General features: G+C 44.4%; 1 protein-coding gene across 7 annotated transcripts in view; it reads right to left on the bottom strand.

Annotated features, from left to right (window-relative positions):
- DMC1 (DNA meiotic recombinase 1) overlaps window positions 1-12,900 on the bottom strand; it is a 130,348-nt gene that overhangs the window by 20,738 nt on the left and 96,710 nt on the right. For 4 of the 7 annotated variants that reach the window (XM_056523866.1, XM_056523870.1, XM_056523868.1 and 1 more), the window contains one exon: window positions 5,624-5,715. The exons of 1 other annotated variant lie outside the window; for it this stretch is intronic. In XM_056523866.1, coding sequence (XP_056379841.1) covers window positions 5,624-5,715 — 92 coding nt within the window. Of the gene's footprint in view, window positions 1-5,623; window positions 5,741-12,900 lie in introns of all 7 variants that reach the window. 2 more of the 7 variants (XM_056523871.1, XM_056523869.1) reach the window with 1 other exon arrangement.

Genomic DNA, 12,900 nt, shown 5'->3' with positions numbered 1-12,900 from the left:
TCTATTTTTTCGTGATGGGGTCCGATGCACATTAAGAGAGGTTCTGTGCGATAAAGCACGGTACAGTCCAATCTTTCATTGTTAACAGAGTTGATGTAGAGGGGTCTGGCGAGACTGGTCACCAGGATGTTGAACCTGTTGATGAGAGAGGCCAAAATAAAATTTCCTGCAGATCCGGAATCCAAGAAGGCCATGGCAGAGAAGGAGAAGGTAGAAGAAGACATCCGCACAGGCACAGTAAGACGTGGAGAAGCAGAGTTCACATCCAGAGCTGTCTCACCTTTGTGCGGAGTCAGCGTGCGTCTTTCCTGGCGAGGAGGACGGATAGGAAAATCCTTCCAGAAATGTTCGGTACCGGCACAGTACAGGCAAAGGTTCTCCATGCGGCGTCGTGTCCTCTCTTGAGGTGTCAAGCGAGACCGGTCAACTTGCATAGCCTCCACGGCGGGAGGCACAGGAACGGATTGCAGAGGACCAGAGGAGAGAGGAGCCGGGGAGAGAAACCGCCTCGTGCAAACAAAGTCCATATCCTGGCGAAGCTCCTGACGCCTTTCGAAAAAACGCATGTCAATGCGGGTGGCAAGATGAATAAGTTCATGCAGGTTAGCAGGAATTTCTCGTGCGGCCAGCACATCTTTAATGTTACTGGATAGGCCTTTTTTAAAGGTCGCGCAGAGGGCCTCGTTATTCCAGGATAATTCGGAGGCAAGAGTACGGAATTGGATGGCGTACTCGCCAACAGAAGAATTACCCTGGACCAGGTTCAGCAGGGCAGTCTCGGCAGAAGAGGCTCGGGCAGGTTCCTCAAAGACACTTCGAATCTTCGTGAAGAAGGAGTGTACAGAGGCAGTGACAGGATCATTGCGGTCCCAGAGCGGTGTGGCCCATGACAGGGCTTTCCCAGACAGAAGGCTGACTACGAAAGCCACCTTATACCTTTCAGTTGGAAACTGGTCCGACATCATCTCTAAATGCAGGGAACATTGCGAAAGAAAACCACGGCAAAACTTAGAGTCCCCATCAAATTTATCCGGCAAGGATAATCGGAGGCTGGAAGCGGCCACTCGCTGCGGAGGAGGTGCAGGAGCTGGCGGAGGAGATGATTGCTGAAGCTGTGGTAGTAGCTGCTGTAGCATCACGGTCAGTTGAGACAGCTGGTGGCCTTGTTGCGACTGCTGGGCGACCACCGTGGTGAGGTCGGCGACAACTGGCAGCGGGACCTCAGCGGGATCCATGGCCGGATCTACTGTCACGATTCGGCTGGCTGGAGGTGGATCCTCTGTGCCAGAGAGGGATTGGCGTGGTCCGTGTCGGTGGACCGATTCTAAGTTGCTACTGGTATTCACCAGAGCCCGCCACAAAGCGGGATGGTCTTGCAGCGGCGGTAGCAACCAGGTCGTATCCACCGGCAACGGCTCAACCTCTCTGACTGCTGAGATAAGCGCGGTACAAGGGAGTAGACAAGAGCAAGGTCGGACGTAGCAGAAGGTCAGGGCAGGCAGCAAGGATCGTAGTCAGGGGCAACGGCAGGAGGTCTGGAACACAGGCTAGGAACACACAAGGAAACGCTTTCACTGGCACAATGGCAACAAGATCCGGCGAGGGAGTTCAGGGGAAGTGAGGTATAAGTAGGGAGTGCACAGGTGATGATACTGATTAGGCCTGCTGCGCCAATCAGTGGCGCAGTGGCTCTTTAAATCGCAGAGACCCGGCACACGCGCTCCCTAAAGAGCGGGACTGCGCGCGCCGGGACAACACAGACGGGGAACGGGTCAGGTACGGGAGCCGGGATGCGCATCGCGAGCGGGCGCGTTCCGCGTCGCGAATCGCATCCCGGCTGGGAGTAATATCGCAGCGCACCCGGTCAGCAGGTCTAACCGGGGCGCTGCGAATGAGAAGACGCTGCGAGCGCTCCGGGGAGGAGCGGGGACCCGGAGCGCTCGGCGTAACATTCCTCACTGTACTTCTCAGCTAGTTCTTGGTCTTCCTTGGCTCAAACGTCATTCTCCGCAACTTGACTGGAAATCAGGAGAGATCACTCGCTTGGGACAGAGCTGTCATTTCTTCCTTTCCTCATATGCCTGGCCTGCATTCCCCTTATCAAGATTATTCTGATGTTTTCTGCGAAAAGCAGGCCGAGACTTTACCTCCACATCATCCTTATGACTGCCCCATTGATTTACCGCCTGTGACTATGCCTCCACGTAGAAGAATCTATCCTTTGTCAGCTCCTGTGTATTGATTATAGGGGCCCCAACAAAATCACAGTCAAAAATCTTTTTCCTCTGATCTCAGAACTTTTTGATCATCTCCGGGGAGATAAGGTCTTCCCTAAGTTTGATTTACAGGGAGCTTATAATTTGATTCGAATCCGAGAGGGAGACGAATGGAAAACGGCCTTTAATACCCGATATGGAGATTTTGAGTATCTTGTGATGCCTTTCGGCCTTTGCTATGCTCCAGCTGTTTTTCAGGAATTCGTCAATGATATCTTCCAAGATCTTCTCTACACCTGTGTGGTCATGTATCTTGATGACATTTTGATTTTCTCTTCCAACTTAGAGGAGCATCGTTCTCATGTTCATCTGGTTCTTCAGTACCTCCGGAGGAATCATCTCTATGCCAAAGTAGAGAAATGCCTATTCGAGAAATCTAGTCTCCCGTTTCTCGGTTACATAGTCTCTCATCAAGGCCTGCAGATGGATCCTGAAAAACTGTCCACGGTTCTGGATTGGCCTCACAAAATCACGGTCAAAAATCTCTATCCTTTTCCTCTGATCCCAGAACTTTTTGATCATCTCCGGGGAGCCAAGGTCTTCCCTAAGTTTGATTTACAGGTAGCTTATAATATGATTCGAATCCGAGAGGGAGACGAATGGAAAACGGCCTTTAATACCCGAGATGGAGATTTTGAGTATCTTGTGATGCCTTTCGGCCTTTGCTATGCTCCAGCTGTTTTTCAGGAATTCGTCAATGATATCTTCCAAGATCTTCTCTACACCTGTGTGGTCGTGTATCTTGATGACATTTTGATTTTCTCTTCCAACTTAGAGGAGCATCGTTCTCATGTTCATCTGGTTCTTCAGTACCTCCGGAGGAATCATCTCTATGCCAAAGTAGAGAAATGCCTATTCGAGAAATCTAGTCTCCCGTTTCTCGGTTACATAGTCTCTCATCAAGGCCTGCAGATGGATCCTGAAAAATTATCCACGGTTCTGGATTGGCCTCGCCCTACTGGCCTACGGGCTATACACCACTTTCTTGGATTTGCCAACTATTATTGTCAGTTCATCCCACATTTTTCTTATTTGGTTGCTCCTATTGTAGCTCTTACCAGAAATAACTCTAACCTTAAGTCATGGCCTCCTGCGGCCAAAGAGGCTTTCTCTCGCTTAAAGTCTGTGTTTGCTTCTGCTCCCGTGCTTTCAAGACTTAATCCGGAGAGACCTTTTGCTTTGGAGGTTGACGCTTCATCCGTAGGAGCTGGTACCATTCTTACCCAGAAAAATTCCAAGGGTAATACTGTAACCTGTGGTTTCTTTTCAAAAACCTTCTCGCTTGCTGAGAGGAACTACTCCATCGGAGATCGAGAACTTCTTGCTATAAAATTTGCCTTAGAGGAGTGGCGACATTTGTTGGAAGAGTCTTCTCATCTGGTCAGTATCTACTCTGACAACAAGAAACTCCTATACCTACAGTCTGCTCAGCGATTGAATCCCCGCCAGGTAAGGTGGTCATTGTTCTTTTCCAGATTACATTTTTTCATTAATTTCCGTCCAGCTAACAAGAATATCAGAGCTGATGGCCTTTCCAGATCCTCTGACGTCGTGGGTTTGGACTCCACACCCAGGCATATCATTCCTCCTGACTGTCTGATTTCTGCTGCCCCTGCTGATCTTCTGTAAGTACCTCCTGGGAAATCCTTTGTACCTGCCAAATTGAGACACAAAGTCCTGAAATGGGGGTCATTCTTCTTTATTATTTAGGTCATCCAGGAGTACGTAAGACCTTACTTTTAATCTCGCAACACGATTGGTGGCCGCATCTGGAATGCCATGTCTCCGAATGTGTCTGTTCCTGTGTCACCTGTGCACGTGACAAGACTCCTCGACAGAAGCCTGCAGGACCCTTACAGCCTTTGCCCATTCCGGAAACTCCATGGTCTCACATTGCTATGGATTTTATTACCGATCTTCCACCATCTCATAATAACACTGTCATCTGGGTCGTAGTTGATCAGTTTTCCAAAATGGCTCACTTCATCCCACTTCCTGGTCTCCCATCTGCTCCTCAGCTGGCAAAGCATTTCTTGCAACATATTTTCCGTCTACATGGTATGCCTGAACATATCGTCTCGGACCACGGAGTTCAGTTTGTATCCAAGTTCTGGCATGCTCTCTGTTCCTGTCATGACATCAGCCTAGACTTCTCCTCTTCCTATCACCCTCAGACCAATGGCCAGGTGGAGAGGGTTAACCAAATTCTGGATACCTATTTACGTCATTTTGTCTCAGCTCATCAGGACGATTGGGTTGATCTTCCTTGGGCCGAATTCTCCTATAACCATAAGGATTCTGAATCCACAAGGAATTCTCCATTCTTTGTTGTCTATGGACATCATCTCCATCCTCCTCTTCCAGTTTCTGATTCCATCGGTGTGCCAGCTGTTGTTGATTTGGTCAGTGACTACTCTTCCATCTGGCAACAGACTCTGTCTCAAGCCTCATCTCGCCTGAAAACCCAGGCTGATGAAAAAAAAGATCTCCTCCTCCATCTTTCTCTCCTGGTGACAAAGTTCCTCCAAGTACATCCCAGTTACAAGTTAGGTCATTTCCTGGATCCGTTTGACGTTCTGCAAATAATTAATCCAGTCTCATACAAGCTCTGTTTGCCTTCTTCTCTGCGAATTCCAAATTCCTTTCATGTGTCACTCCTCAAACCGCTGGTAGTTAACCGTTTTTCTCAAAAGAACACTGCTCCCACTCCTGTTTCTGGTTCCTCGGATGTGTTCCAGGTTAGAGAGATCTTGGCCACTAAGACTATACGAGGAAAAAAATTCTTCTTGGTTGACTGGAGAGGATTTGGTCCTGAGGAGAGATCCTGGGAACTTTTACATCAGTGTGAATGGGTTTCCGCGAGACCCGTTCACACTGAGCAATTTCAGCAGCAGAAAATTCCACAGCTGAAAATGTTCCGCACAGAGAATGAACATGTTCATTGGTGACGGCGCGGTGATGCAGGGTCCTACCGCCTATGGTGGCTGCCAGGCTGAATCTCCGCTCGCTGAATTCTGCGAGCGGAGATTCAGCATTCATTATGTAGTGTGAATGTACCCTAAGGTGGAGATATATCATTGTGTGGCTGTGTGCAGTCATTCCTCCTGCCTTTTTTTTACTGTGTTTTTGGCCTACTTGCGCCGCAGCCAGTGATTGGCTGTGTGGGCCATCTCTCCCGCTTCTCTTCAAGGGTGGGGGACAGAGTGCTCTGAGGAAAGATGAGTTGCTGGATAAGTTGACTTCCCCGGAGTCACCCTTTAAGCTATATTTATAATATAGCTAAATACTGGACATACACACATATATATATGTACCCTGTTAGAAATTGTTTTTTAATCGACTCTTACTTGTATAGGCACGGGCATATAACACATTATCAAGCATTGTGTCATGGTCCACGCCAAATCGATCAGCTATATCTCGAAGACGATCAGGACGACTGCACATACTGTTAAGGAGAATTTCTAAAATAATATTAGTAGCATGATACCAAAGAAATGGAAATAGAATAAGATGTTATGACAAATTTTAAAACTGTAGTAACTCAAGGTTAATACTGTAACTCAAATTTAAAACTGTATTACTTAAAGGGGTTATCCACCATAAGGTGATTTTTGTACAAACTGTACCTGCCAGACAGTAATGGAAATGCTTGGAAAGGATCTGTGCTGGTCTTGGGGCTAATGGCTATGTTGTGAGATTACCATATTGCTGTGGCTATCCTGTTGGAGTTTCCTTCTTTAACTACAAATACCATAGTTCCTTGTTTGTAAGTCAAACACAAATCAGCCACCCCACCCAATGAAACACAAATGAACATTTCATTCAAAAGATCAGTGTTTTCTAACCAGGGTGCCTACAGCTGTTGTAAAAATACAATTAGTTGCAGAATGCTCTCTCTCCCACCCAGTGGTCGCTCCACCTATTGAAGCGGGAAAGGCTCCATCTGAACACCTGACTAGTGATGAAATGTCTCGGCCGCACTGGGAAAAGCTGAGACAACGATCATTTTGTATGCGAGACCACCATCGCACACAGATAGACACTATATAATGAAATACACTAACTTTACAGCCACTGTAGCATAGTCAAATTAAAAAAATCCAGGAAAACCCCTTTAAACATTCTATAATATGCATGAATTCATGCCATAACTGAAAATATATATTTTTTGGTTATTTGATAAAATAAGCCTGAAAATACACTGTGCGAACATAGCCTAACTGTGTTGGATACAAAAGCTTATACATTGACATCAAATGTTGTAATGCATGAAATCCAATGAATAATACAATTCTAACATCATTTATAAATTCCTGGATGTCCTTCAGGCAGCACAACAACAAGGGGTTAAGTACATCCTCAGCCCTATTGGAGAGAACATATATTAGTAACAATAATAATATTAAGCCTTTAATTAGTCTCAGTTCACACTCCTGTAAAGGGAGACCATGTCCTACCATCATTGTGTTTTTTTCTTCTGTCCCTATTGGATCTGAAATCCTTTGTCTTTCAAGCTTTATAAACCACCTCTATTTATAATGGAAGTATGTACTTCTATATCTTAGTGGAATACAGCTGATCTCTGTCCCTCCACTATTGGGAACATATCCTTTCAAGTGAAAGTTTTTTCAGCACCTTTGACCCCATCCCTCCATGTTGGAGTTTTCAGGACATGCAGGACACAGTTGATGCCTGTCCCTCTGCAGCCCATATAGTGTGAGTACAGGGTTGGTGCAAGGATTTTTTCCACCCTAGGCGAAACCTAATTTTGCCACCCCCTTGACCCATGTCTCTGCTCTTTGACATGCCCCACCTTACAAAGTTTCTTGTGGTCGCAGAGCAGCGCCCTCCTTAAGAGGGCGCTATAGGTGGCTGCCTATTTCGCCTATAGGCAGAGCAAGCCCTGTGTGAGTATTAATGCACTCCTATAATTACTTACTATACACTTTTTGCGCTGCCAGTGTATGTTGTATACAGAGCTCTATTGCAGTCTCGGCTATCGCGAGACTACGGCCATCCTCGTCTGTGTTCTCGCATTAGGCGAGAGTTCGGGTGCATTCCTGCAATTGGAGGAGGGGTTTCTCTCAGCTGTGCTGAATAAGCTCCGGCTGTCTTTTTTACAGCCGCCTGGTCTCTGCTTCGGTCTTTCACCACGCCAAGGGAGCAAAACGCTGCAGAGACAAAGGTTGGTGGTAATTCTATTCCTCCCTATACATAGTGGGGGAGATTTATCAAAGCCTGTGCAGAGGTAACATTGTCCAGTTGCCCATAGCAACCAATCAGATTGCTTCTTTCATTTTCCACAGGCCTTCCTAAAAATGAAAGAAGCAAGCTGATTGGTTGCTATGGGCAACTGGGCAATTTTTACTCTGCACAGGTTTTGATAAATCTCCCCCAGTATACTTATGTTGTGATCAGAATCTTACACACACTTTTGTATGTGTATTCTTAGATGCCCATCCAGGATGGGAAAAAGAGAACCAGCAAGTCCAAGCATAGGCTTTGTCTCTCCTGCATTCGACCCCTGCCAGATGATTTTCCTGAAAGCATCTCTACTACCTGTTCTCCACCTAGAGCAGTGGTAGATTGCAAGTTCAAACAAAAAGGAGCAACTTTCTACATCCTTTGATCAAGTTTTGGCTTCTCAATCAAAAAAGAGAAAGAGGATTTTGGCTGGTCCTCCTGTCCCTAATGATTCCTTAAATTTGTCAGAACAAGAAATTGTCTCATCATCTGAGGATGATGAGGATAATGAATATGAGGATGAATCAGATGCTAAAAATATGTATTTGCTTAATCAATCCCAGGCATTTAAGTTAATAAGAGCTGTTAAAGGAAAACCTTCACACGTTGACCCCCACTATAACCCGATACACCGGGTTATAGTGCGGGTGAACAGGAGACTGGTGCAGGGTCTGGGACTGCTATACCTACCTGCAGTCCGGAGCCCCAATCCCCCGAAGGTCCCCCTCTTCCAGCGCTAACTTGCGATTTGAGGCGGGCCTGCCGTCTTTATTTAAATATTCATAAACGCTGGTCACGTGAGCGCTCGTGCCTACTGAGCGCTCACGTGGCCGGCGCTTATGAATATTATAGCAGTCCGAGACCCTGCATCGGTCTCCTGTTCAAACGCACTATTACCTGGTATATCGCGTTATAATGCGGGTGAACAGGTTACCGTTTTCCATTAAAGATACAGTGGAGTCTAAGTCTGATAACATACCTAAAAAAGATCAACTATTTTATTTTCCTGTCAAGGATTTTCCTGTCAAGTTTTAAAGCAATTTATGATCAAAGAATGGGATAAACCTGAAAAGAGAGTGGATTTAGGGGCCCGCTTTAAAGCAATATACAAGCTGGATCCATCTTCTTCTCAGGTTTGGGAGAACCCACCTAAAGTGGACCTTCCAGTGGCTTAATTGGCTGTGAAATCTATCTTCCCATCTGAAGAATCTTCTGCCTTGAAGGAGACCATGGACAGGAAGGCAGATGCATTTGCTAAATGTTCTTATTCTGATTCCTCAGCTATTAGCAACATTTCCCTTTCTGCCATTCCTATAGCTAGATCTTTGAGGATATGGTTGACACATTTGTCACAGGATTTAGAACAAGGTGTGTCTAGACAAGATATTTTTTTTTAAATGTATCCTTTTTAAAAGAAGCTACAGAATTTATTTGTGACACTCATGTAGATACTCTAAGGGTATGTTCACACTGAGGAATTCAAGAGGAATTCACTTGGAATAATTTCGGTCAGGAAATTGTTGCCTTCTGTCATTTTATCCATCAAGAAACCTGCAATATCTGTTCTAAGACATTTATGCTAACTATCAAGGAACATAACACTCAAGCGCTGAATGACCTAAGTATACAAATTGAAAAGACTGAGAGTGAATTGGCAAAAGCACTATCTAATAGTGATTTTGCCACTTTCAAACAAGAACTTGATGAATCCCAAACCATCTGGGAAAAACAGATCGAAGCTGTTAAATCAAAGAAGTTTCTGAGAGACTCTAATGATTTTTTGAATAACAAAGTTTATAAATGGAAACAAGGTACTACTGAGAGGCGACACCGATCTCCGTCAGTATCATCTATAGCATCTATGGGGGCTGAATCGGGTGTCTCCCATACCTCAGTCCGAAGCGACCAAGGCCAAAGGAGACGAACATATTGTGGCCGATCCAAGAACAAAGATCCTATTGGAGAGGGAGTCCATACTAGGAGTAGAAATCCTCCCACACGAAAGGTAATCAATTTATCTAATCTAACCCTCACCCCTGATCAGGAACAGGTCCTTAGCCTTGGACTATCATTCTCACCTGCTGCTAATTTTGACTGCTTAACAGCAGTGAAGGATCTTCAGCTATTTGCCAGAAAGTTATGGTTTAAAAAGATTTTCCACTCATCACAAACCGAGACACCATTTCACACTACTCAAGAAATTGAGGCTGTCCGTACATTGGAGGAGCTACATGCCGAACATTCATCTAACCAAGGTAAGTTCCCGAAACATGTTCTTATACCATCTAAAAACTTTCCACAGTTTACAATGTTTCTAAATATTGACATTTTGTCAAGTTGGTCACAGCTGAGTTTGAGAATATCTCCAATACTCGCAGCTCTGACAATTTGACTCCCAATGGACGCCGGGCACTCATGGATCTGGGCACATTGGACGACATTGTCATCAAACCCTCTGACAAGGGTGGCAATGTCGTCCTATGGCCCAGATCCATGTACGAGAAAGAGGCCAATAGGCAACTACGTGATGGTGCATGTTATAGACGCTTAACATTTAATCCCATGAATAATTTCAAGCAGGAACTTACTGACATTCTAGAACTTGGAGTAGAGAATGGAGTTATTAACAGAAGGCAATTAGAAAGCCTTCTACCCATGTTTCCATCTGTAGCCACCCTGTACTTGCTTCCGAAGGTGCCTAAACAGATTAATTGTCCACCGGGACATCCTATCGTTTCAGGCAACAATTCCCTTACTGAACCAGCTTGCAAATATATCGACCATTTTCTGAAACCCTTGGTGGAAGCTTTACCGTCTCACACCAAGGACACAACAGATATCTTAAAGAGATTAAACGGCATCCAGCTTGATGCAAATACCCTGATCGTTACTTGTGATGTGGAGGCATTATACACCTCAATCCGCCACAATGCTACCCAATTCTTCTTATCTACCTCGGACCTGGACTCTAACACATGTGAGTTTTTACTATCCCTTTTAAAATTTGACCCATAACTTTTTCTATTTTAACCCCTTAAGGACTCAGGGTTTTTCCGTTTTTGCACTTTCGTTTTTTCCTCCTTACCTTTTAAAAATCATAACCCTTTCAATTTTCCACCTAAAAATCCATATTATGGCTTATTTTTTGCGTCGCCAATTCTACTTTGCAGTGACATTAGTCATTTTACCCAAAAATGCACGGCGAAACGGAAAAAAAAATCATTGTGCGACAAAATCGAAAAAAAAACGCCATTTTGTAACTTTTGGGGGCTTTCGTTTCTACGCAGTGCATATTTCGGTAAAAATTACACCTTATCATTATTCTGTAGGTCCATACGGTTAAAATGATACCCTACTTATATAGGTTTGATTTTGTCGCACTTCTGGAAAAAATCATAACTACATGCAGGAAAATTTATACGTTTAAAAATGTCATCTTCTGACCCCTATAACTTTTTTATTTTTCCACGTATGGGGTGGTATGAGGACTCATTTTTTGCGCCGTGATCTGAAGTTTTTATCAGTATGATTTTTGTTTTGATCGGACTTTTTGATCACTTTTTATTCATTTTTTAATGATATAAAAAGTGACCAAAATACGCTTTTTTGGACTTTGGAATTTTTTTGCGCGTACGCCATTGACCGTACGGCTTAATTAATGATATATTTTTATAGTTCGGACATTTACGCACGCGGCGATACCACATATGTTTATTTTTTATTTTTTTTACACTGTTTTATTTTTTTTATGGGAAAAGGGGGGTGATTCAAACTTTTATTAGGGAAGGGGTTAAATGACCTTTATTAACACTTTTTTTAAACATTTTTTTTGCAGTGTTATAGGTCCCATAGGGACCTATAACACTGCACACACTGATCTCTAATGCTGATCACTGGCGTGCATTAACACGCCTGTGATCAGCATTATCGGCGCTTGACTGCTCCTGCCTGGATCTCAGGCACGGAGCAGTCATTCGTCGATCGGACACCGGGGAGGCAGGTAAGAGCCCTCCCGGTGTCCGATCAGCTGTTCGGGACGCCGCGATTTCACCGCGGCGGTCCCGAACAGCCCGACTGAGCAGCCGGGTCACTTTCACTTTCGAAGCGGCGGTCAGCTTTGACCGCCGCTTCTAAAGGGTTAATACCGCACATCGCCGCGATCGGCGATGTGTGGTATTAGCCGCGGGTCCCGGCCGTTGATTAGCGCCGGGACCGACGCGATATGATGCGGGATCGCGGCACGATCCCGCTTCATATCGCGGGAGCCGGCGCAGGACGTAAATATACGTCCTGCGTCGTTAAGGGGTTAAAGGGGTACTCCGGTGAAAAACTTTTTTTTTTTTTTAAATCAACTGGTGCCAGAAAGTTAAACAGATTTGTAAATTACTTCTATTAAAAAATCTTAATCCTTCCTGCACTTATTAGCTGCTGAATACTACAGCGGAAATTCTTTTCTTTTTGAAACACAGAGCTGTCTGCTGACATCACGAGCACAGTGCTCTCTGCTGACATCTTTGTCCATTTTAGGAACTGTCAAGAGCAGCATATGTTTGCTATGGGGATTTCCTTTTACTCTGGGCAGTTCCTGAAATGGACAGAGATGTCAGCAGAGAGCACTGTGCTCATGATGTCAGCAGACAGCTCTGTGTTTCAAACTGAAAAGAATTTCCACTGTAGTATTCAGCAGCTAATAAGTACAGAAAGGATTAAGATTTTTTCGATTTCAACACTTTTTATTAAAAAATTTTCTTCACAAAAACCACACTATTATGTTTACAAAAATAATCATAAAACACAAAAAAAAATAATAATAATAATAACACATAACACGGTTTGTAGAAAAGTCCCATTCTACTCTGTATTTCTGCTTCTATCTCCTTTTATTTCCTTTAATAGAACTTTCCATAGTCTATACTTAAAGGTGAGGATAACCAAATCAACCATCTTTTATTGAAACGGATAATGGACCCTGAACCCCTTGCTAATATATACTCAAAGGCGTATGTTAAATTAAGTCTGTCTATCATCAATTTTTGGTTTTGAATTTTTGTTGATTTCCATAGTTTAGCAATTTTGCCAGTGTATTCAAGATACAGAAAATATCTAACTTTATCAGGGAGATGCTGAATTCCAACTGATAACACCAGCTGTGGGGACCAAATAATTTAACTTTTCATTATTTCCTCCATTAAATCTCTACAATCCTCCCAGAATGGTTGGATTAAAGGGCACTCCCAGAATATATGCGCCATTGTTCCTCTCTGTGCACACCCAGGGCCGGCGTTAGAGGGGGGCATCCTAGGCAGTTGCCTAGGGCGCCCATCCAAAAGGGGGCCCCTGAAAAGTATTAGGGCATTACTAACAATACTGCATTTTG

The sequence above is a fragment of the Hyla sarda genome, chromosome 6 (assembly GCF_029499605.1).
Source record: "Hyla sarda isolate aHylSar1 chromosome 6, aHylSar1.hap1, whole genome shotgun sequence".
Classification (NCBI taxonomy): Eukaryota; Metazoa; Chordata; class Amphibia; order Anura; family Hylidae; genus Hyla; species Hyla sarda.
The sequence above is the reverse complement of the archived record's forward strand: the minus strand, read 5'-3'. Positions and strand labels throughout refer to the sequence as shown.